At 41.7% G+C, this 21,888-nt stretch overlaps 2 protein-coding genes across 6 annotated transcripts in view; one reads left to right on the top strand and one right to left on the bottom strand.

Annotated features, from left to right (window-relative positions):
• Window positions 1-7,646, bottom strand: part of LIN54 (lin-54 DREAM MuvB core complex component) — a 40,134-nt gene extending 32,488 nt beyond the window's left edge. For 2 of the 4 annotated variants that reach the window (XM_057425295.1, XM_057425292.1), the window contains exon 1: window positions 7,387-7,646. The gene's annotated coding sequence lies outside the window, so the exon portion shown is untranslated. Of the gene's footprint in view, window positions 1-6,776; window positions 6,911-7,386 lie in introns of those variants that run through there. The other 2 variants (XM_057425296.1, XM_057425293.1) reach the window with 2 other exon arrangements.
• A 203-nt stretch (window positions 7,647-7,849) lies between these two features.
• Window positions 7,850-17,423, top strand: COPS4 (COP9 signalosome subunit 4). Of its 2 annotated transcripts, none has more exons than XM_057425308.1 (10): window positions 7,850-8,072; window positions 9,235-9,314; window positions 10,114-10,265; window positions 11,521-11,624; window positions 12,467-12,620; window positions 13,764-13,914; window positions 14,291-14,485; window positions 15,799-15,914; window positions 16,258-16,342; window positions 16,864-17,423. In XM_057425308.1, exons 1-10 carry the CDS (start codon window positions 7,999-8,001, stop codon window positions 16,995-16,997), a joined length of 1,245 nt encoding a protein of 414 aa, XP_057281291.1. In that variant the 5' UTR covers window positions 7,850-7,998; the 3' UTR covers window positions 16,998-17,423. The 2 variants fall into 2 exon arrangements, with proteins under 2 accessions (XP_057281291.1, XP_057281292.1); XM_057425309.1 differs by having other exon boundaries at window positions 7,852-8,072; window positions 14,315-14,485.
• Window positions 17,424-21,888: the final 4,465 nt, after the last annotated feature.

Genomic DNA, 21,888 nt, shown 5'->3' with positions numbered 1-21,888 from the left:
TATGCAATTACTTTTTTTTTCTTCACAGGAAACAGAAGTGACAACCTTTGCTATCACTGTAGTTGATGAATTGACTACAGCCCTATTGGTCCCTCTGCTACTGCCAGTTCACACCACTGGCACCAGACCTATTCTTCACAAGTGGAAAAAAAACACTCTTCATTTAACGTTCCAGACATTAACCCAGCAAACAGAAGACTGAATACGCTACATAAAAACACAAGGTTCATGGTTCCCACAGATTCTTGACTGCTTGCTAGTCTAAATGACATAGAACACCCACCTATACAAAGCAGAAACAAGCTACAGTTAAGAAAGGGAAGGTCAATTGTCTGCTTTAGATGATTTCAAGGGGGGGGGGGGGGGGGAACACGACGGACATATCTTAGAAACAAATTATTTTACTGGGTCATTTTATAACCAAAACAAAGAAAACACTAGTTCATTTCCTTGTTTGCTGCATTTTCCCATTCCTTTTTACTAAGTACATACAAGGGCACATCAACTATTCCAGAAAGCTGAAATTTAAAGATCGATGGCACAAAAAGATAGGAAATGCAGTTCTTCAAAGTCATGACATTGGACATTTTCTCTCATTTGCTAGAAAAGCCTTCATAGAAGCATACAGATACCCAAAACCCGTCCTTTACTGCTGACATATAATCAAATGAAAGACCACAACTGCACATAGGCAATCTTACTGTACTAAAATTCCCCTAATTAAGTGCCATTCTTAAATTTTGCTCCCATTTCAAAAATGGGTAAAACAGTTTAATTCATTTTATGCATTACACATTTTTTTTTTACTTTCTGACACTCTACATTTTGTCTCTAAAACTGAAACACTTGTTTTGCTGTAAACCAAAGAACCACAAAATCACTCAGCACTGCATTTTTTTTAACAGTCTTTTGTTTAAGCTTACCAAGCTGGAGATTGCCTTAAAATAATACATGTCATGAGACAAAAAAAAGATTAATCCATAAGAAAGCTAAGCCCCACAAAATGGAAAGCTTAATCATCTAAGACTGCAAACTCACTATGTTTGAACATGTAATAGCAAAATGAAAACAGATCACTTTAACACAGTAACAAAATATGCATTTGGAACACTGACAAAATAATTTCCACTCTCTTTCCCATTCTCTGCAGAAGACAAGGTATGGAGGCAGTTTGCTTGCACACTTCCCAGAAGATCATGGTTCTAGGTTTATCATATATAATACCAATGGAGAACCATAGCAAGGAAAAAAAAGCCAACTGTACTCCTCCTTATCAAATGCTCAATACATAACTAGTGCAAGTATCCCGTCTTTTTCTTATCAGTTACAAGGAGTACTAAGAAAATACCAGGTGTTCTTTACTGCAAATTTAACCATCTATAGTTGCAAAATTCAAAGTAATAGTTCCCAAGGCAACCATAATTCGCTCAAGCAACACTCACCATTCCCTTTCTATTACTCCACATTCTGTTAAGTGAACACTCCCTATGTGATGCATCATACATACAACTGTGAACAGCATATCAAAGGAACAGGCAAGGTGATTAATGTAATAGCTATCAAGTGATATGGACATGAGAGCTTTATATTACACAGTTAAGTTTTAGGGTTTTGTTGTTGGGGTTTTTTGTTTGTTTCTTCTCTATGGGAAGAAAAATTATGCTCATATCACTACTGCCATGCTTATAATAGAGGTGCTAGCTGTTTTCTTTTAAAGAATGATGGAGGAAAAAAAAACCAAACCCATAAACAAAACCCAAAGAACCCCAATCAAACTAACCAACCACTTGCTCCCATATCAGTTGTGTGGAAATTCTTCCTTTGGCAAGTCTGCGGTAATTTAAGCTTCTATTATAATTCTAAAAGGAGAACTACCAATTAAGAAACTTTCTGTGTCAAATTGGTAATTACATACTAATAAAACAAGCACCTGCTAAGTTTTTTTTAGGCTTCACTGTGAGAAACATCCTAGCAATACCTTTATTGCACTGTTATTTCAAAAAGCATCCTTTGCTACTTTGAACACTGTGTGCACATGATTAGCAGCATTACTTTCCTTATACTCAAAGTCCCTGTGTGTATTAAGCCAGCACTACTGCTAAAGCTTCCCTGTAATCCTTTGGCATCTGCCTGTTCATTTCCATACAAACATTTTCAGCCCTCCTTATGCTAGCAAGCATTTATGTAGATGCAAAGGCAGTTCAGATGAAGAAACCAAGGTGGGTTAGACACCCAAAACAAACTGTGGGCTGTCACAGGCCACTTTCTCCACGCTGCTGATGGTGCTCAACCCTGGAATAAAACTACCCCACAAAGTAGTGAGCCAGTTCTGGTAGGCCAGTGTGCTGAGATATCTCAGTTCAAAGTCTATAAGCACCCAAACAGCACTAAGGGATCACACTACAGCCAACAATCCATCTGGGGCATAGTGCTGGGGAAACCCAGGAACCTCCCTCTCCTGTCCCAACTTGGCATTTATACTCCCTGCACACAGGAAAGGGGAAGAGTACAACCAACTCTCAGTGGTGGCAGAACCCATCAGGCCATTTTGTGCTGATTCACTGTAACCTAGACATAAGCCAGGTTTGTTTTAATGCAGATCAGTCCTTAAATGTGGCCTATGTGTAGCTGCTTAAGTGCTTACAAAGCAGAAGAGAAGGGGAAAGCACGGAAAAGGATGAAGCTGCCAGAAAAGAGAGGAACCATCTTCCTCACCAGCAAAGCAGTAACAAGTGCACATGGGATTATAGCAGTGCATAGCCACATCTTCTCCCAAATATATGAGAGTAAAAAAATAGAAAAAAACATTGACAGCAAGTACAGAACTACAAAAACTGTCAGAAAAGCTCTGTCCAGACACTTTAATTAGATTTTAAACCAGAAAGTTTTCACTTGCTTGCAGATTGTGTCTCCTGTTTCATTCAGAGCTTTTGTTTTTGGGGGAAAGAGCAGATTAAGGAATGTAACCAGACCTGAGATCACTGGGAACTTTTTGATATAAACGCTAAAAAATACTCCAACACCAAATCAACCAACCACCAAAAGAACCCAAAAAACTTTTCACAGCAGACTCATCTAAAAATGTTGCTAAAACATTCTTCAGATTGGCTTTTTGAGTCCATAGCAGAAACTGCTGTTACTCCAAAGAAAGAAAACAACCCAGCCAGACCACAGAGACAGTTGAACTTGTATGACAGATCAGAGCAGAGCCCAAAACCAAGGACATAACCCTCATGTGGGTAGCAACATGTTCAACTGTAGTAATATGGCTTGCAAAGAGGAATGACACACAAGTTGGAAGAGTTAGGGAACCACTAATCTACATCTGGATCTGGAACATGAGAAGCCTGAACCTCTTGCATCATGTATCTATGCACTCCCATCACAGATCAAAGGGTTACTCTAGCAGTCTTGCACAATAAAAACTTCTATGTTTTCTAGTGTTGTCAAGCAAGCAAGCCTAGTCACAGGCTGTAGTGAAAGACACATGCTGCTGTGCTGGTTTTGGCTGGGATAGACTTAATTTTGTTCACAGTAGCTGGTATGGGGCTATGTCTTGGATTTTTGTGCTGAAAACAGTCATGAAAATACAAGGGATGTTTTAGTTATTGCTGAGCAGTGCCTACACAGAGTCAAGACCTTTTCTGCTTCTCACCTCACTCCATGAGGACAAAAAGCTGGGAGAAGACACAGCTGAGACAGTTGACCTTAACTCACTAAAAGGATATGCCATACTGTATGACAATGTTCAGTATATACAGCTGCAGAAAGAAGGAGGAAGGGGGGAATGCTTAGTGTCATAGTGACTGTGCTCCCAACTAACTGTTAAAAATAGAATCATAGACTCATAGAATAGTTAGGGTTGGAAAGGACCTTAAGATCAAGTTCCAACCCCCCACCATGGGCAGGGACATCCCTCTGGATGGCATTCCTTCCCTCCAGCGTATCAACCGAACCACACAGCTTGGTGTCGTCGGCAAACTTGCTGAGGGCGCACTCAATCCCACTGTCAGTGACGAAGATGTTAAACAAGACTGTTCCCAACATCAATCCCTGAGGGACGCCACTCGTTACTGGTCTCCAACTGGACACTGAGCCATTGACCACAACTCTTTGTGTGAGGCCATCCAGCCAGTTCTTTATCCACCGAGTGTCCATCCATCAAATTGATGTCTCTCCAATTTAGAGACAAGGATGGATCTCACTTTCTAGAAGATGGCTTAACACCTGCCTGCTGATGGGAGGCAGTGAATGAATTCCCTGTTTCGTACTGCTTGTGTGCAAGGCTTTTGCTTTACCTATTACATTGTCTTTATCTCAAACCATGAGTTTTCTCATTTTTACTCTTCTGATTCTCTCCCCCCTCCCACAAGAGGAGCAAGTGGCTGTGTGGTGCTTAGTTGCCAGCTGGGTTTAAACCATAACAGCTGCTTACCAGTTCTCTAAGCAACTGCAGAAAGGAAACCACTCAAATGTAGAGCCTGGCAAAATACAAGCCCTTGAATCAAGAGTTCAAGAAATGTTTTACAGTTCTTGTTGGGTGATCCTTCAGCTAATAATAATAATAATATCCCCCCCCCCCCCCAAAACACTGAACACTCAAACCCAACTCGCCTCTCCCCCAAAAAACACCAAAACCCCCCAACAGAATCAAACAACTAACCAACAAAACCACCCAGAACCCTGAGTTTGTCTCCTAGTTGCTTGTTATGAATCCCATCATTGTAGCATATAAATTCCACAGGACACTGAGATGTGTTTCTAACAGCACCTAAAGAAAGCACTACCTCTGTAGCAAAGGAAGGGAACAGAAGCACAAGCAGGCCAAGTGATAGATAAGAAAGCACAGCTCATTGCTGAAGCAAGAATCAAACCAGACACCTCCAATCTACCTTACTCCCCCCCTACATGATTTTTCTAACAAATGTAAGGAAAAGAACCTAAGAGGCTTTGACTGCTTTTCAAAACCAAAAAGAAATTATATCCAAACATATGAGACAACAATGTCTTTATCGCTGAAATCTGGCTGCCACACTCCGTTTTCCTGTGGTTATCAGACACCAAACCTGAAACCAGTTAAAGCTTTTTGAGAATTCTAGCTGAAGCATTCAGAGCATGCAGTTACAAACTATCAGGTTTGGATATCACAGAAGTATAACCAAGTCAAACAACAGATAGTTCTGGATACATAAACTGAACAATCAACCCTGCATAACAAACTTTTGAAACTTATTGCATTACAACAAGCATGAAGTACTTTCAAACCCATTTGAGAATCTAGGCTCTATTTTCTAATACACTTTCCAAGCCAGTGTTTAAAAGTGCCTAACCTACAGAGTAATACAGCCTTACATCTGCCTGTAGGTTGATACAAGTCTGTACAAAATATGTAACCACTTGCTGACACATATGTAAACTGGGTATCTTGAGGAAAAAAAAAAAAAGACAAGTCTAATGCATTTTATTTTACAAAAGGATTCCCTTAACAGAATAAATACTCAGCTGATACCTTACTGCTCTTCTTGTCTCTGATCAGCCAAAGTTATTGTGAATAAGCTAACCACACACACAAGACATTGCCTGTTATTGCCAACTTTATGTAAATGTTGCAAGAATATTCTAAATTACTTTTCTGTATTCAGTATTTTCTACAATAACTGCAATATACTTCAAGCAACTGTTCAGAAGGATGAACCTAATGGAAGACCATATAAATATCTCTTCTTTCTTCACCTGAAGTCTTAAGTCTGAGAGCTTTCCTCCTGTTCACAATCTTGTTCAATGCCACAGTGCTTTCCAGAACTCAAAACCTCCATCCCAAACATTACGTAATTAGTACACGACGTGCTTCAAAGTCAAAGCCACAAATAATTAGTAACACATTCTGATCACCAATATACCTCATGAAAAGAGCAATGAAAACTGAAGCAGGGACTATTCCAAAAGACAGTCCAGCTAAATTCACTTCAAAATCAACAGCTGCCCTCAGCTGTGCTGCAGCACACTGAAGGCGCAGGTACATCCCCGTACTTGGGAGAATTAAGAAGTGTAGAAAACAGACTATGCCGTTTTCACCGTACCCCACTCTGCAAGCAGAGCCTGAGTGAGCATCCCCGCAGAGAAAGGAAGGTCGTCATCACCCTGGTCCAAGTCCAGCACAGCCCTGGCAGGTCCTCTGGGGGCAGCCTGGTCCCTCCAACGAGCCACACCGGCAAATCAAAAATTAGCGGGGTTGGAAGAGACCTTTAAACTCATCAAGTCCAACCATTATTCCAGGACTACCAAGGCCACCACTCAACCATGTCACTAAGTGCCTCGTCCATCCAGTTTATAAACATTTTCAGAGACAGTGATTCCACCACTGACCTGAGCAGCCTGTTCCAATGCCTGCCCACCCTTCAGTAAAGAAATTGTTCCTAACATCCAGTGCAAACCACCCCTGGTGCAGCTTTAGGCCTTTACCTCTTGCCCTGTCACTTGTTACTGGCGAGAAGAGAACAACCCCATCTCACTACAACCATCTTTCAGGTAGTTGTAGAGAGCAAAAACCTGTCGAGAAGAGTCTCCGGCCCTAAACCAGCTGCCACCGCGTCCGGCCGCCGCCACAACCGGGGACCGGCCCCGAAGGCTCCCCACCGCCCGACGCGGTGTCCCGTAGGCCAAAGGAGCTGGGGCCCGCCGGCCCCGGGCCCAGCGAGGCGAGCCCCAGCAACCGCCACCATTGGAATCGCACGACGCCAGCGACGGCCGCCCCCGCCCGCCCCCCGGGGCCTCACCTCATCGGCGGGAGAGAGCAGCCGGGCACCGCCAGCAGCCGCCACCGTATTTCGAAAGATCCGCCATTTTCATCCCGTCACCACCGGTCCCCGCGGCCCGCCCCCGCCGCACCTGCCCCCGCCGCCCCGCCCCGATCTGCCCCACCGCCAAACACCAACTGCTTCCGGACCGGCAGGGAAGGCGGCGGGCTTTGCACGGACCCCCCGTCCAAGGAGGAAGCCTCGGCGTCGCAGTCCTCCCCCCGCCGGCTCCTCCCGCCGCCCCGCCGCCGCTCCCCGGATCCTTTTTAACCCCACCGCAGCTTTGGGCGCAGTTGATCTCAACGAGTAACGGTGATGAGACCCGCCGAGCGGGCATTCCCCGCGGCAGCGGGACGACCGGAATGCCTGTGCCCGAAAGCCCGGGGAGGTCCGCGGGGCCGCCCGGGAGCCCGCCCCGCGGCAGGGAGCGCGGCCAGCGGGGCCGGGCCTCTGCCTTTCAGGCGGGAGGAGGTTGTCAGTGCTTTGCTGCTCTCTCCTGAGCTTCGCCACTGCCCCCCCCGTCAGCGGGGCTGTGCCTCCACCCGCTTCTTCATCCTCCTGCCGGCGCTTTCCCGCCCCTCGCACTCACCGGGCGGGCGGGCACTCTTCCTTCTCCTCCTCCTCCTCCTCCGCCACTATTGCTATGAATGCTTCTCACCGCCCGCTCCCCGCGCCTTGCGCCGCCGCCGGTCCACTACCCCCCGCTACCGCGGCCGGCGGCCGTGGCGGCGGTAGCGGCCGGGACGAAGCCGCCGTGTTTGTTCAAAATCACGCGCCCCGCGCCATTCCCCCGCCGCATCCCATAATACTGCGCCTCGCCGCCCTGGCAACCGCCGGCGCGGCGCCCCACCCCGCGCTTCCGGGACCGCCTCCCTGCCAGCTTCCGGGGCCGCTCGCCGCACTCAAGGAGGGCCCGGCGCGGCCTACATTGGGTTGGCCTTAGGCCTTGGTCTGGGTTAGAGGCTGTCGAAAAGCGTGGTTCTGTACGTGTATATTTATATATATGCCGCTTCGCAGCCCTGAGGGGGACGTGTGCGTGGGGTCTGCCTGAGCTTTATTCCCCCCGGGCGAGTGCTGCCTGGTGCGGCCCTCCCTGCTCTCCACGTGACCTCGCCGCGGTCCGTCTATCCTGCCGGCGGCGCGGCTCTATGGTAAGAGGAGGCGCGCGTCGCGCCAGGGGGACGGCGGCGGGTTGGTGAAGATGGCGGCCGCTGTGAGGCAGGACCTGGCGCAGCTGATGAACTCCAGTGGCTCGCACAAGGATCTGGCGGGCAAGTGAGTGCCGGCTCCCGGCAGGGAGGAGGGGGGCGAGTGGCCCTTGGGAGCGGGGAGAGGTGAAAAGGAGGCTGCCGGCCCCTGAGCGGGCGAGGCAGCTCTTGCCCCACGGCCGCCCTTTTTTCAATAGAAGAAAGATTTCGCTTCGTGATATTTGTCATCTTTTGTTTATTTATCGTTTGTAACAACGATCTAGTCTGTGCTGGCGGTGTCTCGGCATAGGCTTGAGGCCTTAGCAACCTCGTGTGTGTGCCCGCAGCACCTCAGAGCTCGACTGCATGCCCATCGGCTGCGCGAAACTGATAGGCCAGGGAATTCGTTTTCTGTAGATATGTCAGTAACCCCACTGTTCTTATTTTCATTAGTGTGGGTATTTTAAATAGCAAACGTTGGGGTTTGAGCTACTCACAGTGTAATGTGTCATGTACATTTTCTTTCCCCTGAGAATTCGGTCAGATGTCCGTCAGTAGACAGAAATTCTTCCCCAGTCCAGTTGCTTATTCTGTAGAGAAATTTCTTCGCTTTTAGGAGTTCCATGTAAAAACTTGGAAAGAATCCTCTCAAAATGTGGTTTCAGCATGAATGTAGTACTTAAGCAGTATGGCACACGCTGAGGTTATGGCCCAGGCAAAGTGAATTAACTTCATGGAGTGTGAAAACTGGAGCTGTCATTTTTTGCAGGAATAAACACTTAAAAATGCAGAGCCTGTGCCTATGCTCATATCAAGTGGCTGTAACATTATTTATATCCTATTCCCATCACTGTTTCTCATTCTCATTGAGTATGGCAATTTGAACATTTGACTAACTTTATTAACCTTAATCTCTGAGGGATGTAGTTTTTATTACTTTTTCTGTGCACTATTCTAGGGACATGATTTCTTTTTTTAACTTTAAAATTTACGTATATATTCTTAGATAAGAAAATAACTATGTTATCTGAGAATCTAATTCTGGGATACCAATTCCAAGTGAATGTTCTTGACATTTGAGCAAAAACACTTGGGAAAATTGCTACCTCAAGAATATAGAAAATAAAAGTATAAGTAGGGCTCTGACATAGAAAATTTAATAAAAGAAATGCAATTTGTTAGTGAAAAAATGTGCCCTATGAGTGATTTTTTTTTTTTTTTTTTTTTTTTTTTTTTTAATCTGTGGACAGATATCGTCAAATATTGGAAAAAGCCATTCAGCTGTCGGGTGCAGAACAACTTGAAGCTTTGAAAGCTTTTGTAGAAGCAAGTAAGTGCATCTAGTGTAGTCAGTTGCACACTAAGTGAAGGCCAGAGGTCTGTGGGACTCAGTATTTGTTAACTCTATGTGAGGCTACCTAAATAAGTGGTATTTTGGTCCTGTTGGAACTCAAACACAAATAAAGGAGGAGCCATCATCACCACTTTCAGAAGTTTAGGGAGAATGGGCTTGTAAGGTTTGCAAGTGGTAACAGCTTTCTAACTTGACAGTGTGACAGGATCAGAAGGTAAAAACATCAAGTAATCTCTTAAATGCTAAAACTGATACCGAATGCCAGGTGGTATTTAAACTAACAATCCCCTTCTTTTCCCATTTCAAATTGGTTTGGAAAACTGTCAAGAAGAAATGATAGCGTGTGTTGGGTTTTTTTTTGTGTTGTATTAGATTTTTGGTTAGTAGTATACCTCTATAAATTATACCAGTTACGATTTTTTAAAGTTAACAATAAGCTTAGTGAATTTAGCCTAATAGTTTATTTTGTTTGGGATGTTTCAGCAACTGAGAACAGTGATTCAGGATGAAGCATCTCTAAACTATGAATCAGTGAGAAATTAATTATCTGTCAGGTTAGGACTCTAGTGACCTCTAGTGTAAATAAACTTTCCAAGAAGGAAAAAAAAACAATCACCCTCTAAAAAAAACAAAGAAACCCCCCCAAATTTCACATAGATACAGATTTTGAAATTTGAACTACTCAAAATTAAAAAAGCAAGTTATTGCATACAGTGAAGGCACTGGCAAACATTGCATCTATCTTGTGTTTTTCTTCCATGTGTCTCTGAACCAGTGGTGAATGAGAATGTCAGTCTAGTGATCTCACGTCAGCTACTGACAGACTTCTGTACACATCTTCCAAGTCTTCCTGACAGCACAGCCAAAGAAATTTACCACTTCACCTTGGAAAAAATACAGCCTAGAGTTATTTCATTTGAAGAGCAGGTGAGAGATCAGTGACAAGGAATTTTTTGTTTGCAGGCTTGGTTTGTTTTTTTTTTTTCCTGCTTATCTATCTGCTTATGATTTTAAGTCATCAGAACTGTTCAAAACAAATGTTCCTACTTAGAGTACAGTTTTGCATTCCTGTACATGCAAAACCTGAGCAAAATGTAGAGTATTTAGGACCTTGCAAAGAGTACAGACTTTGTTACTTCATCAGGATGCTGGGCATTTAATTCCTCTGCTATAGGAAAATGGCCTCTTAAAGTGAAACAATGCTTGAGCTACTGGGAGTACTGTTGAGAGGCATACTGGTTCTTACTATATTGCATTTTACACAGCTAAAGGAACAGCAGGTGATGTAAAGAGAGAAGCATCTTGACAAATAATTTTTGTTTCAAAATAAATATGTGTGCATTTCAGCCATAATAATTTTACCAGAAAAAAATGTTCTCTTGAGTCGTGGTTCTAGTTAACTACTGAATATGCAGCAGTTGCTTTTCAGTTCAGTCCTCGGTTTTGTTATTGAGCATTCACCATCATCTGAGAGTTTTTACAGATGATGTTTACATAAAAAGCCTTTAGGATCTAGCATTTGAGAAGAAAAGGCAGTTTCTGCCATGATTTGTATTTGCTTCTCTTTATCTTCTATCTTTTTAATCAGCTTTAAGTATTAATTGAACACGCTTGCCTATATGTTAAAATGATTATGCATAAATTAAATCCAAGACATCAGATGATTCCTTTTTTTCTACCCACACTTTTGCATATAAACCCCAGATTATAAGCACTGATATTTTACCTGCTGACAGATGCTCTACAAAGTAGAAGTTTCTTCATTACGATCTAATCGTAGTTCACCTCATTCATATCTTACAGGTATGGTATGAGGTATAACTGCAAGACATGGCTTGTGAATCTTGGTGCACCAGTTCTTGAAAGCCTCATTTCATCTTTTAAAAAGCTTTATAAAAGGTTAATACCTATCGGTCCTTGAAGATCAATTCCTTTTAGTTTGTCACAAGCTAAGTGAAAATGCTTCGAACTAGCACTCATTTAAAAAGCTTGGTATTGAAGTCTGATCCAGGAGTCCACATGGGACTTCTCATGTGGGAAGAGTTGCGTGTGTGCAGGTTGCTGTGTCTGTGGAGCTAGGGTACTGGTTGAGGGGATTCATGAACAAGAACAAATACTTTGCAGGTTAATACAGAGCCATGCAACTTCTATAGCATTTGCTATTACTTTTGTTTTTGTTGAGGTCGCTTCAATAAGGCAACATCTTGCATCAATCTATGAGAAAGAAGAAGACTGGAGAAATGCAGCACAAGTATTGGTGGGGATCCCTTTGGAAACAGGGCAAAAGTAAGTGCTGTGCTAGACATAGTTCTGGGTTGTAAAGTATGTTTGCTCCCTTTGTACTTAACTAGACCAGTGAGGAGAATTTTTGGGTTGCATATTATCCCAGGGTTTCAGTAGCTGATGACAGAACTATTGTTGGATGACGAAAGCATAGCTTGATGTGACAGCATGTTTAGTGGGTCAAAATACTGCACTGGAAGTTTTGCAATGTTTATTAGTCTCGTTGATAAACAGCCTTTTTGATAGTATTTCACAAAGCTGCTTCTAAGTTATTGAAAGAGTCTTGGAAGGTGGCAGTTCTTCTGTGAGTTTGCCTTTACAGTTCTCAATGAAGACATAATTTGAAATTGGATATTAACAAATACAGTTGAGGGGTTTTGTAGTGTTTTGTTTCTTTGTGGATTGGTTGGGTTTTTTTAAGTCTAGAACTCTTTCTGTTACTTTTCTTTGGCTGTCCTTTCTATCCTCTTTCTTTGTGTGCATGTAGAAGGAATTGCTATAGCTTTTGCATATTTAGCACCTATTTGTTCCACTTGAAGATTGCTTCTTAACTGAAGCAATCAGTGGCTTAAAAGACTAGTCCACTAAAACCACATTATTAGAGTGTACATTTGTCTCTTGGTGGACAGCATTATTTTTGTTCGTAGGAGCCAGTTCTATATTGACATTCATCTCAGATTTCCTTACCCTGAACAGAGCATACTAATTTTGTTGTTAGGGGTGAAGCAAGCAAGGTAAAGCAGATGTTGCCAAATGCTTAAGAATCATAATATATGTTTAGAACAGCTAAGAACAGGGGTAGTTGTGGAGCGACTCTGAGTACTTGCTTTTCTGTTTCTTTACAGACAGTACAATGTAGATTATAAACTGGAGACCTACCTGAAAATTGCCAGGCTGTATCTGGAGGATGATGACCCAGTTCAAGCAGAAGCTTATATTAATCGAGCTTCCCTGCTTCAGAATGAATCAACTAACGAACAGCTGCAAATCCATTATAAGGTTGTCTAACTTGCTTTGTTGCTTTCTCTTTCTAAAGAGAGGTGATTCCACATTGAGTTGTTTTTATATAGTGCTGCTAAAACTTTCATAATGAGAAAATAGACAAAGGGAAAAGCTTCTAAGTGGTTTCGGGAGCTTGAGAGCCACATCTTAGCAATAATTAAACAGCTCATTCTTTATGATTTGAAGATAAGTCTGCAAAGGTTATTTAAATGCCAGCTTTACTGGCATTATTGCAAATAAAACTTAGGCTTCAAAGTGTCCGAAACATTGTTGAAAGTTTTGCCTTCACTGTTGTCTGTAAATCTAAGTAGGGAAATAAATTGCATCCAATATTAGGAACGAGTGAAACTTCCCCCTCCCCCCGCATAATTAAGTAGTAGGTCACATCCATAAAAGTAGCTTTAAGTCTCAAGTAATGAAGTAATTGCTAACCTTTTGTGGGTTTACTGTGTACATAGTTCATACACTAATTTCTCAAAGCATTTTAGTAACTGGGATGAGCAGTGATAACTCCAGTGTGACAGTACTAATCAGGAGGGTAGTGGTGGTCTTTAAAATTCTACAGCACAAAGCAGATGTGCCACAAGCTCATGAGCTGTAACTTGGGGGGGTAGGGGTGGGGTGTGTGTTTTGGTTTGTTGTTTTTTCCTTTTTTTTTTTCTCTCACTTTGTGTTTTAAAGCATGCACTCAGTTGGAAGTGTAAATATTTTCTGTAAGCATTTAGAAAGCTTAAGGGAGGGGAGAGAAGAAAGATCAGATGCTGTTACAGTGCCGAAAGGAAAAAGCAAACACTTGAAACCTACAAATTGCTACCTAAGTGCTAGCTGTCAATGTCAGTAGTGAAGGGGAAGTTTATGTAAGTACAGTGTCAGCTGTACAATATTTCATTTACTTAGTTTCTGGCATTTAGACATTTGCAGTGTTTAACATGTGAATAGTGTTGGGAAATGCACTTTTCAGTTCCTTTCCTTGATGCTTTAGTAAGGGCTTTGCAAGTTGAGCTAATAATTCACAGATTTCCCTAAGATGCAGTGAAGCTATATTTATGGGAGCTGTCACTTGATAATGTGTCAATTTATACACCCCTATATTATGCAGCCACCCCTGTTACTTTTTTCTGAGACGTATTTTCTTTCTAGGTTTGCTATGCTCGAGTTCTTGATTATAGAAGAAAGTTCATTGAGGCTGCCCAAAGATACAATGAGCTGTCCTATAAGAGCATAGTCCATGAAACTGAGCGGCTGGAGGCATTAAAGCATGCTTTGCATTGTACTATTTTGGCATCAGCAGGTAAAAAACGTGGTATATCTTTGTATGAAAGACCTAACATAGGTATTTCATATCCCGTGAAGCAAGTCAGCTTGTGCATTACTTGTAGGGAGAGATCTTGTAGCTAAGATTTGATGAGGAACCCAGAATTGTGAATATGGTGTCAGAATTGCCTATTGGCATACTGTTAACTCAGATTTGGATTAGTTCTGTGTCTTTGGTGGCATCTTGGCTAAAGATGCAAAAGATGGTCAGTGTTTTAGCAAACTGTTTTTGAACTGAACACAGCAGAGTTTCTTTTTTGGTAGAGCTTTGTTGTTAATTGCATTTATTGTGGAAAAAATCATGATAACTCTCTGTTTACCTGTAAACACTCAATACTTCGGTGGTCATTTAGGAGGATTCTTCTTGACTCTCCTAGGACAACAGCGTTCTCGCATGCTTGCTACACTCTTCAAGGATGAGAGATGCCAGCAGCTGGCAGCCTATGGGATCTTGGAGAAAATGTATCTTGACAGAATTATTCGTGGAAATCAACTGCAAGAGTTTGCAGCTATGCTAATGCCTCACCAGAAAGCAACTACAGCTGATGGTACATATTTCTCTAAAGGCTTGTAGTGCTAGGTCTATCATCCACAGGAGTTAGATTTGCCCAATGCAGTCAAGAAGTGTGATGGAAAAGAATTTATTATTGCTTATATGGTTATTTTAAAATTATTTCCCAACATGTTACCCTCAGTATAGTTTAATAGTAAAGCTTCTTAGCCATGGTTGATCTTTCTGATTGGCTATTAAGGTTTTGAAGTATTCTTCTAGAAGATAACTTGTGAAATGGTGTTTTCTCTGTCCATGTACAGTCCTCTTCACTGACAACCTTCCAGGGTTTCTAACCTTGCCTCATACTTTGAGTCTCTGTCCTTTTGAACTTCTCCAATTCTAAGGCACTGTTATAAATAGGATGCCTAGAAACATGTGATATGCATGAAGCCGTAAATGGTCTGTACAGATCATAAATTTATTTGGACTGCTTCCTGACTTGGTTGGAAGATGACCAATAGTGAGGGGGTGACTTGGACCTTGCACTCTCCAAATCTTTTTCTGGTCTGTTTCAGTGACATATTAGCTCTGTTCTTGGAACCTCTGAACAGTGAGAAATATGTGAAGTAGTGACTTCACTGAAATCTTTAACATTCTGGTCTCAATTTTCTGAATTAGAAGAATATTGAAGTGGAAGAATACATAAGCATGAAGCACCTCTTAATCAGGAAATCCTTCCTAATGAACAGTGCTCATTGATTAAGGACAAATAAACAACTGTGCTACCACAGAGGTGAAAACCGATTAAAGGTGCTTACTAACAGTAAGCTGCAGTCCTTTCCTTGGGTCAATTTGTGGCTGTCCATGTAAGTTAAAGAATGCAGGTTAGTTGGTATTTAATAATGTGCTTATCTTCAACTGAAGGTTAAAGGGCAAATGAGTTAAATTGTTAAATCAAGAAGAGAGAAATTACATGAAGGTTTATCATCATAAAAGCATACTAAGGGACTGGTTAATTTTACTCCTAAGTACTTTAATGAATAAACCGAATGTGATAGTCTTTCCATTTGGCAAGCTAGGGCCTGATCACAGAAGGTAAAACTCCCTCAATTCTGATGCTGAGTCCTGTAGGAAAACCAAGGGCTCTGCTGGAAATTAAAAGGGGTTTAAGCTGCCTGTCTTAAAATCAGCCACGTTATCCACCATCCATTTTTTGTTCTTTCCTCTGCATGGCAGAACATTGATGCAAGGCAGATGCATCTGGACCTTATGCACACATAACCCCTTTGTTTTCCATTTGCTCTACACTATAAACCAAATATTTTAATCATACAGTAATGAATTTTTTTCCCTCATCTAACCCCTAAGGTTCCAGTATCCTGGACAGAGCTGTTATTGAACACAACTTACTATCTGCAAGCAAACTTTACAATAACATTACTTTTGAAGAGCTTGGAGCATTACTAGAGATCCCTGCAGCTAAGGTATCAGTTTTCTGCATCTTGTAAAAACGGGGAGCATCAGAGACATGAGAAGACAGCTGTAGTAGATATTAGGTAAACAAGTTAAATATTAAGAAATAATATGAGGAAGATTAAACATCTAGCGCACCTTATGAGAAGGAAAGGTACAGGATGTGGAATGAACAATAGAGGAGTTAGAACCACTGATAGTACGTCTAATCATTTCATAATTTATGTTGTTGGTGGGTCCCCAACCCCAGCATGTGGAGATGTTGAAAAACCCATAAGGGCTATTAAGGCTTAATAATTTTAAACTTGTTTCAGAGTGGAAGAAGTGTCTAACATCTTTCTTCTGTTGTTTCAGGCAGAAAAGATAGCATCTCAGATGATAACTGAGGGTCGCATGAATGGATTCATTGATCAGATTGACGGAATTGTTCATTTTGAGAGTAAGCTTCACCACAGTAATTTATTTGTTTAAGCACCACACAGAGTGAGCTTTTTGAGTTGTTGCCTCACAGGGTGAGAAAACTGCCTTTCTTAGTATCTTCTATCTGAAGCGAGCTTGCTGTCTCTTGCTGTGGCCAGGAGGTGGCAGAGTTTGCCTTAACGGAGGACCACACTTTGCCCACCCTTCCTACCATGCATTCTCTTAACCGCTGGAAAGTGGGAATTCATTCCATCAGTCTCCATGTAAGAGCAGGTTCACCAGGAAGTTTCCTGTTCAGTTCTACTTTGCAATGCAGGAGTTAGGCTTCTGGCAGGCAGCCAAAATCATTATAGCTTTTGAATAAAAAAATTAGTGTGATGTAGCTGCCAGGAGTGTTCCTCTTCGAGGTAGGTGGGGGCAGTGGTAGAAGAAAATGTTGCAGTTGAAAAGGCAAAATAATCACTAAGTTTTACATTGTTTTATATGGCTTTTGTTTGATATTTGCTGTTGTTGGGTTTTTTTTGTTGTTTTTTTTTCCAGCTCGTGAAGCTTTGCCAACTTGGGACAAGCAGATTCAGTCATTGTGTTTCCAGGTTAACAACCTGCTGGAGAAGATAAGTCAGACAGCTCCAGAATGGACAGCGCAGGCAATGGAGGCACAGATGGCTCAGTGACTGTACAGCCATTGTCTGAATGGAGGCACTCAACCACCTGCTGTGCTGGAAGAGGGAAACTGATTAGGACTGTGAACCAAATGAATAAACCACTTCATTTCCACACCTCTACTTTCACTCTGGCTTAGGACACAGTTAGGTGATACCATGTTTGGTGTGACAGTCCCCCGGTTCCCTGAGCATAGAATGATGCTGTTGCTGCCTCTGCATTGCACTCTGCTGTCCTGAAAGCTGTGGTTTACACAGCAGCTGTGGTGTCTACAGCAAACTTTCGTTTTGGTTTATTTAATTTTTTTCTCCACTGTATTGCTATAGCTTTGTACCCAGTTACTTCATAAAATGCTTGTTCTGCTGTGAAAATGAAAGTGCCATGTTTCTTTTAGTTGTAATTATTCTAATAAAGGCTGGAATGAGCCTCTTGGTTTATGTGTTGCAGGGACCTGGGTTTGTTTTTGTTTTTTCTTTTTCCTTTAAACAGTAACTTGAAATAAGTTGAATTTTTGGAATTATCATTTCTAGCCCCTGAAAGTGTTAAATGAAAACCAGCTTTTTTCCTTCTCTGTTCATAAAACTTAAGTCTGAAGTCTTAACTGGATAAAATACCCTTATGCATTAGTGAGCAGGGCACAGTTACCTGTTCTGAGAGATGGAGTAAAGACCAGTTTTCCCCTGCTGTTGCAATTTCATGATAAGTGATGAGAGCATAGCACATGCCAAATGAGGTAAGCCGAGTATGCTCTTCGTTTTATTTTCTAGGTCAGCATGAACTGGTAATTTAACAAAAGTATCCGTAGTGGTTTATTTGGAACTGGGGGTCTAAGAAACTTAACAGGTAGGGATTCTGCACTACAGAAGATTAAACATCTGAAACGAGTGGCTGGAGAATACTGTGCAGATTACTTACAACTAGGTAAAGATATCGCATAAGTGGGGCTAATCTGAAAAGTTTATGCACGGGAAGGAGGTATCACAGTGACTCTCTGATTTTGTCAGCCTGGAGTTGTGTACTCTTTACCCATCCTTACGGTCTGCCAGGTATGAATCTTGTGTGATTTGCTGGAGAGGTTTTCACAGCTTTTGTGGTAACGGAGAGCCAAGGCAGAGTTTCATCAATAGCTGTTACTGTCTAGAGGTTATGTTCTACTTTGAGGTCATTCTGTTCAGGTTGTAATTCCAGCTTTGATGTGAATTACCTTGGCTCCTTTTTCATTTCAGTCAAGTTACAATACTATTAATGAGGTTTCAGTCTTTGGTTCATCCTGGTCTTTTTGTCTCAAAATTTGGAGGATGTTGATGTCTTTTTTCCCCATCCTGTTGATGTATTTAGAATTTAGGTTTGTAGTGCTGTTAGATATTTAGAAAAGCCATCAGCCATGTGACAGGTGGTTCATCCATAAATAAGATGCATTTCTGTAAACCTGGCAAGTGACACTTCTGAGCCCTGAAACAACTGACCAAGTAAGTTACTCCTGGTTGGTAGCATCTTCTAGTTTCTCTGAGAGGGAGTGGTGGCAGAGCAGCTGTGGGACCAGGAAGGAGCTGCCCGCTCTAGACATCTAAAGTTCGCAGTAAAAGAGCAGGGGTAGATTTTTCAGGTCCTTATTACACACAGAGGTTGGGTGGCTGTTGTCCTTCAGTGTGAGCTAACATAGTTCAGTATAAGGGTCTCTGTCTACTAGGAATGATGTCTGGCACTGGACCTTCACCTCAAATACCCACAAGGGTCATATGTCTTACTAAAGAGCCTCTATCTTACTCTCTAACAGCAGCTGTGAATAATTTGTTGACAATGGGAGAGATGCTGGTAGATGGCAGTTAAGGCCAAGCTGACCATCAGCAAGTCCTGAGTGTGCTGTACATATCTTTGCTGTACTGCTTTTTCCAAGGCAACTGTGTCAAAGCTCAGAGCTAGCTTTGGCAGTTCATTGGCTAGCTTCTTTTATTTCCAGATGACCTTTTTTCCTCTCAACTCTCCCAGTTACTTTAAAGGCAACTACAGAGTCAAAACATATGCGGACAGTGTAAGACAGATACTGTCTAGGTTGAATGGGGCTTTGAGCAACCTGGTCTAGTGGAAGGTGTCCTTGCCTGTGGCAGGGGAGTTGGAACTAGATGAACTTTAGGGTCTCTTCTAACTCAAGCGGTTCTATGATTCTGTACACAGTATCTGAGTAGTAGTTACTTTAGTAATCTAATCTAGTATCAGCAGAAAAAATAATCAAAAAAATTGTAATTAGGCTTTTGATCAGTTCATTGAAGTGCAGGGACTTACCATAATTAAAATAGACTTTAAGTGGTGCGGTAAATTCACTCCCTTAACTAGTCATACCTTTACATCTTGAGATTCGCAGTGTAACCTTTGTTAGTAGCAGTTCTACAGAGGCTCAGACATTCTGTCTCATTTCTTCAGAGCAGGTTCATTTTTTTCCTTGTTTAGCCAGAAATTTGCTTATGTTTTGACTTTGTTTATATTCTCTTTTACTCTGGAATGCTTCAGTGATCAATGAAACTTACGTTATTATGGATTTGGGGTTAAGTTGGATGCACAGGCTCTCATCTGTTGATTCCTACGAAGAGATGAATTCATGGTTTTGCAATCACAGAAATTTAGCCTGATTGCAATATAATATTCATTGCCAAGATTTCCCTCATTTCAATGATCCAATCAGGGAGAAAAAAAACATTTTCAGAATCATCTAAATAGGAAAACAACATTTGTAGAGGAAACCGCTGTTTCCTAAACAAAACCAAACAAGGAGGATTTGCTTATTACTGGAACTGACATAGGAAAGAGAGCACCCTGAAAGTTTTATATTTGCTACTAGTAAATATCTTGATGTAACTTTCTTAAAAAAAAAAAAAGTGAAGCATTTAGTGATACTGACATTCACAGAATTTTAATAGATTTAGATACTCTTTTTCCATTTCTGCTGTTGATGTTTTAAAAAAACATCAGTCTTCAGAGGTTAATTGTGCTTCGTCATCTCCATTCTGCTGGAAGCTCCATTCATCTGAGTGCATATCTGGCTGCATACCTTGGATTGAAGCAACTTCACATTTTTCAATTCTTTAACTGATTACGAAAACAGGGTTGGATGACAAGGCAGCATCCCTCAAGAAAGGAATTCATAAGGTTTCAGGAGGTCAGGCTCCAGGTGATATCACATCACTGTTTTTTCAACTAATTTTACAGAAGCAAGTGCTTACTATCAAATCAAATTCTTTAATATAGGAAAGAGCACAGAGAGCATGTACACTTGCTGTATTTACTACACTTGTCTAGATTCATAAAGAGGTGTCTTGTTTCAGGGCACCTTGCCACTATTACTAAGAAACTGAAGTGAGTCTCAATTATGTTATTCTTTGCTATGCAAGTATTCTTGCATATGTTGGTCCAACAGCATCAGAAATGGAAAAGCAAAATGGTGATATAAATGGTGTTCCTTCTCAAGGCTGAAGAGTATTTTTACCACATATTTTCCAGTGAAATTACTTGTTACTAGTTCAAAGTGGTACTGGCTGAGAATCCTTTTCTCCCTTCAAGGGAAGTACAGACATAGTCATTATTAGTCTACAGCCTGCTGTTTTTCTTCTTACTTACAGATTATTTCTTTTTATATATATATTGAAAAGCAAGTCACATTGACCTCTGCACACAGTTCTGCTCTTGGGAGCACGCCCTTTGCAGTTGGAGGTGAGCTATGTGTGCCATTCATATACATCCCAATTTAGGGCATTTGCTGCTTCATTTTGCTACTTAAGGGAGAAGACTGCTCTAAAAAGCTGAACAGCTGTTCATAGCTGTTTGTGGAGTTTTTCTCCCTGTGGGCCAGGAATGACCTCTGGAAAGCAATGCACAGATTTACTGAACCACTCCTGAGAGGAGAAGCCGAAGTGGCCAACTGTAGCCTCAAAACCAAGATGGCCTTTGGTGGTCAGCTAACGGAACAAGTAAACAGGGCAGTGCTAACCCTTCTGAACTCACACACCACTACTGACCCGGGTATCATTCTGGCTTCAGCTCTGCCTTAATGCGTGAGCCAAAACCATCAGCTCTCCACTAGATGGAGAGCGAAGTGCACATAACCAATGTAGAGGCCTTAGCCCTCGTGGAAGACTACCAGCACATTCACAGTTCCATTTTGTGATTAAACTGTGTTCATGTGTAGCAAGCACAGAAGAACAAATCGATCAACCTCCTGGCTTTTTAGATTTCTGAGCCTTTACTTGTACTCAAAACGTATTATAAAGCTTGCTTCCCGCATGCATGGCTCAGGCTTACTTCTGTACATCGACTATTGGATCACTTGATACCAGAAAATTTTCCCTCCAGCAGAGGGAAAAATGACAGGAATAGGATTTCACTCAGAATAAGGGGGTAAACACTACCACTGGGCTTTGCAGACTGATTCTAACAATGTTTTAAGTATAGTGAGGTGTGGTTAGTATATTGCTCTTTGTTTCAGAAAGAGGATAGCCATTTTTTTTAGTATCTTTTTTCATTATTAGTTTTTTTTTTTTTTATGTCACCCTAAACTATTCAGTTGTTTTATCTAAAATTATAGGAAGAAAAAAAAACTTCCTTGTTCTCAGTGTTTGTTGTTTCTTATGTTGATTGCTACGTTTTGGGTTTTCTAGGGAAGGATGTTTCTGAATCTGGAGACTTTTATGGTGGGTCTTCAATGGAGAGTAGGCTGCTTAATAGCTTTAGGCTATTTAAGTGAGTGATTCCTATTTAAGGAACAGTTTATCAACTATGCTGAGTTGATACAAGCGCACTTCAATTACATTGTTTGCCTGAAATGATGCAAGAAGCTAGCTGACCATGTGTCTCACAAGTTTGGTAGTTTCTGCTAAACTTCAGTGTTCAAGAGCAAAGAAAGCTGTCTTT

The sequence above is a fragment of the Pezoporus wallicus genome, unplaced genomic scaffold, assembly GCF_028554395.1.
Source record: "Pezoporus wallicus isolate ANWC-B61680 ecotype Strahan unplaced genomic scaffold, APGP_CSIRO_Pwel_v1 contig_7853, whole genome shotgun sequence".
NCBI classification, from domain to species: domain Eukaryota; kingdom Metazoa; phylum Chordata; class Aves; order Psittaciformes; family Psittacidae; genus Pezoporus; species Pezoporus wallicus.
Note: the sequence above shows the minus strand (reverse complement) of the source record. Positions and strands in the feature narration are given on the sequence as shown.

What these genes read in the sequence shown, in the direction of transcription:
- COPS4 (XM_057425308.1), top strand. Translation starts at nt 7,999, where the DNA reads ATGGCGGCCGCTGTGAGGCAGGACCTGGCGCAGCTGATGAACTCCAGT. An exon ending in CACAAGGATCTGGCGGGCAA is followed by an intron (nt 8,073 to 9,234) that starts GTGAGTGCCGGC and finishes ATCTGTGGACAG; the next exon opens with ATATCGTCAAATATTGGAAA. An exon ending in TAGAGATCCCTGCAGCTAAG is followed by an intron (nt 15,915 to 16,257) that starts GTATCAGTTTTC and finishes CTGTTGTTTCAG; the next exon opens with GCAGAAAAGATAGCATCTCA.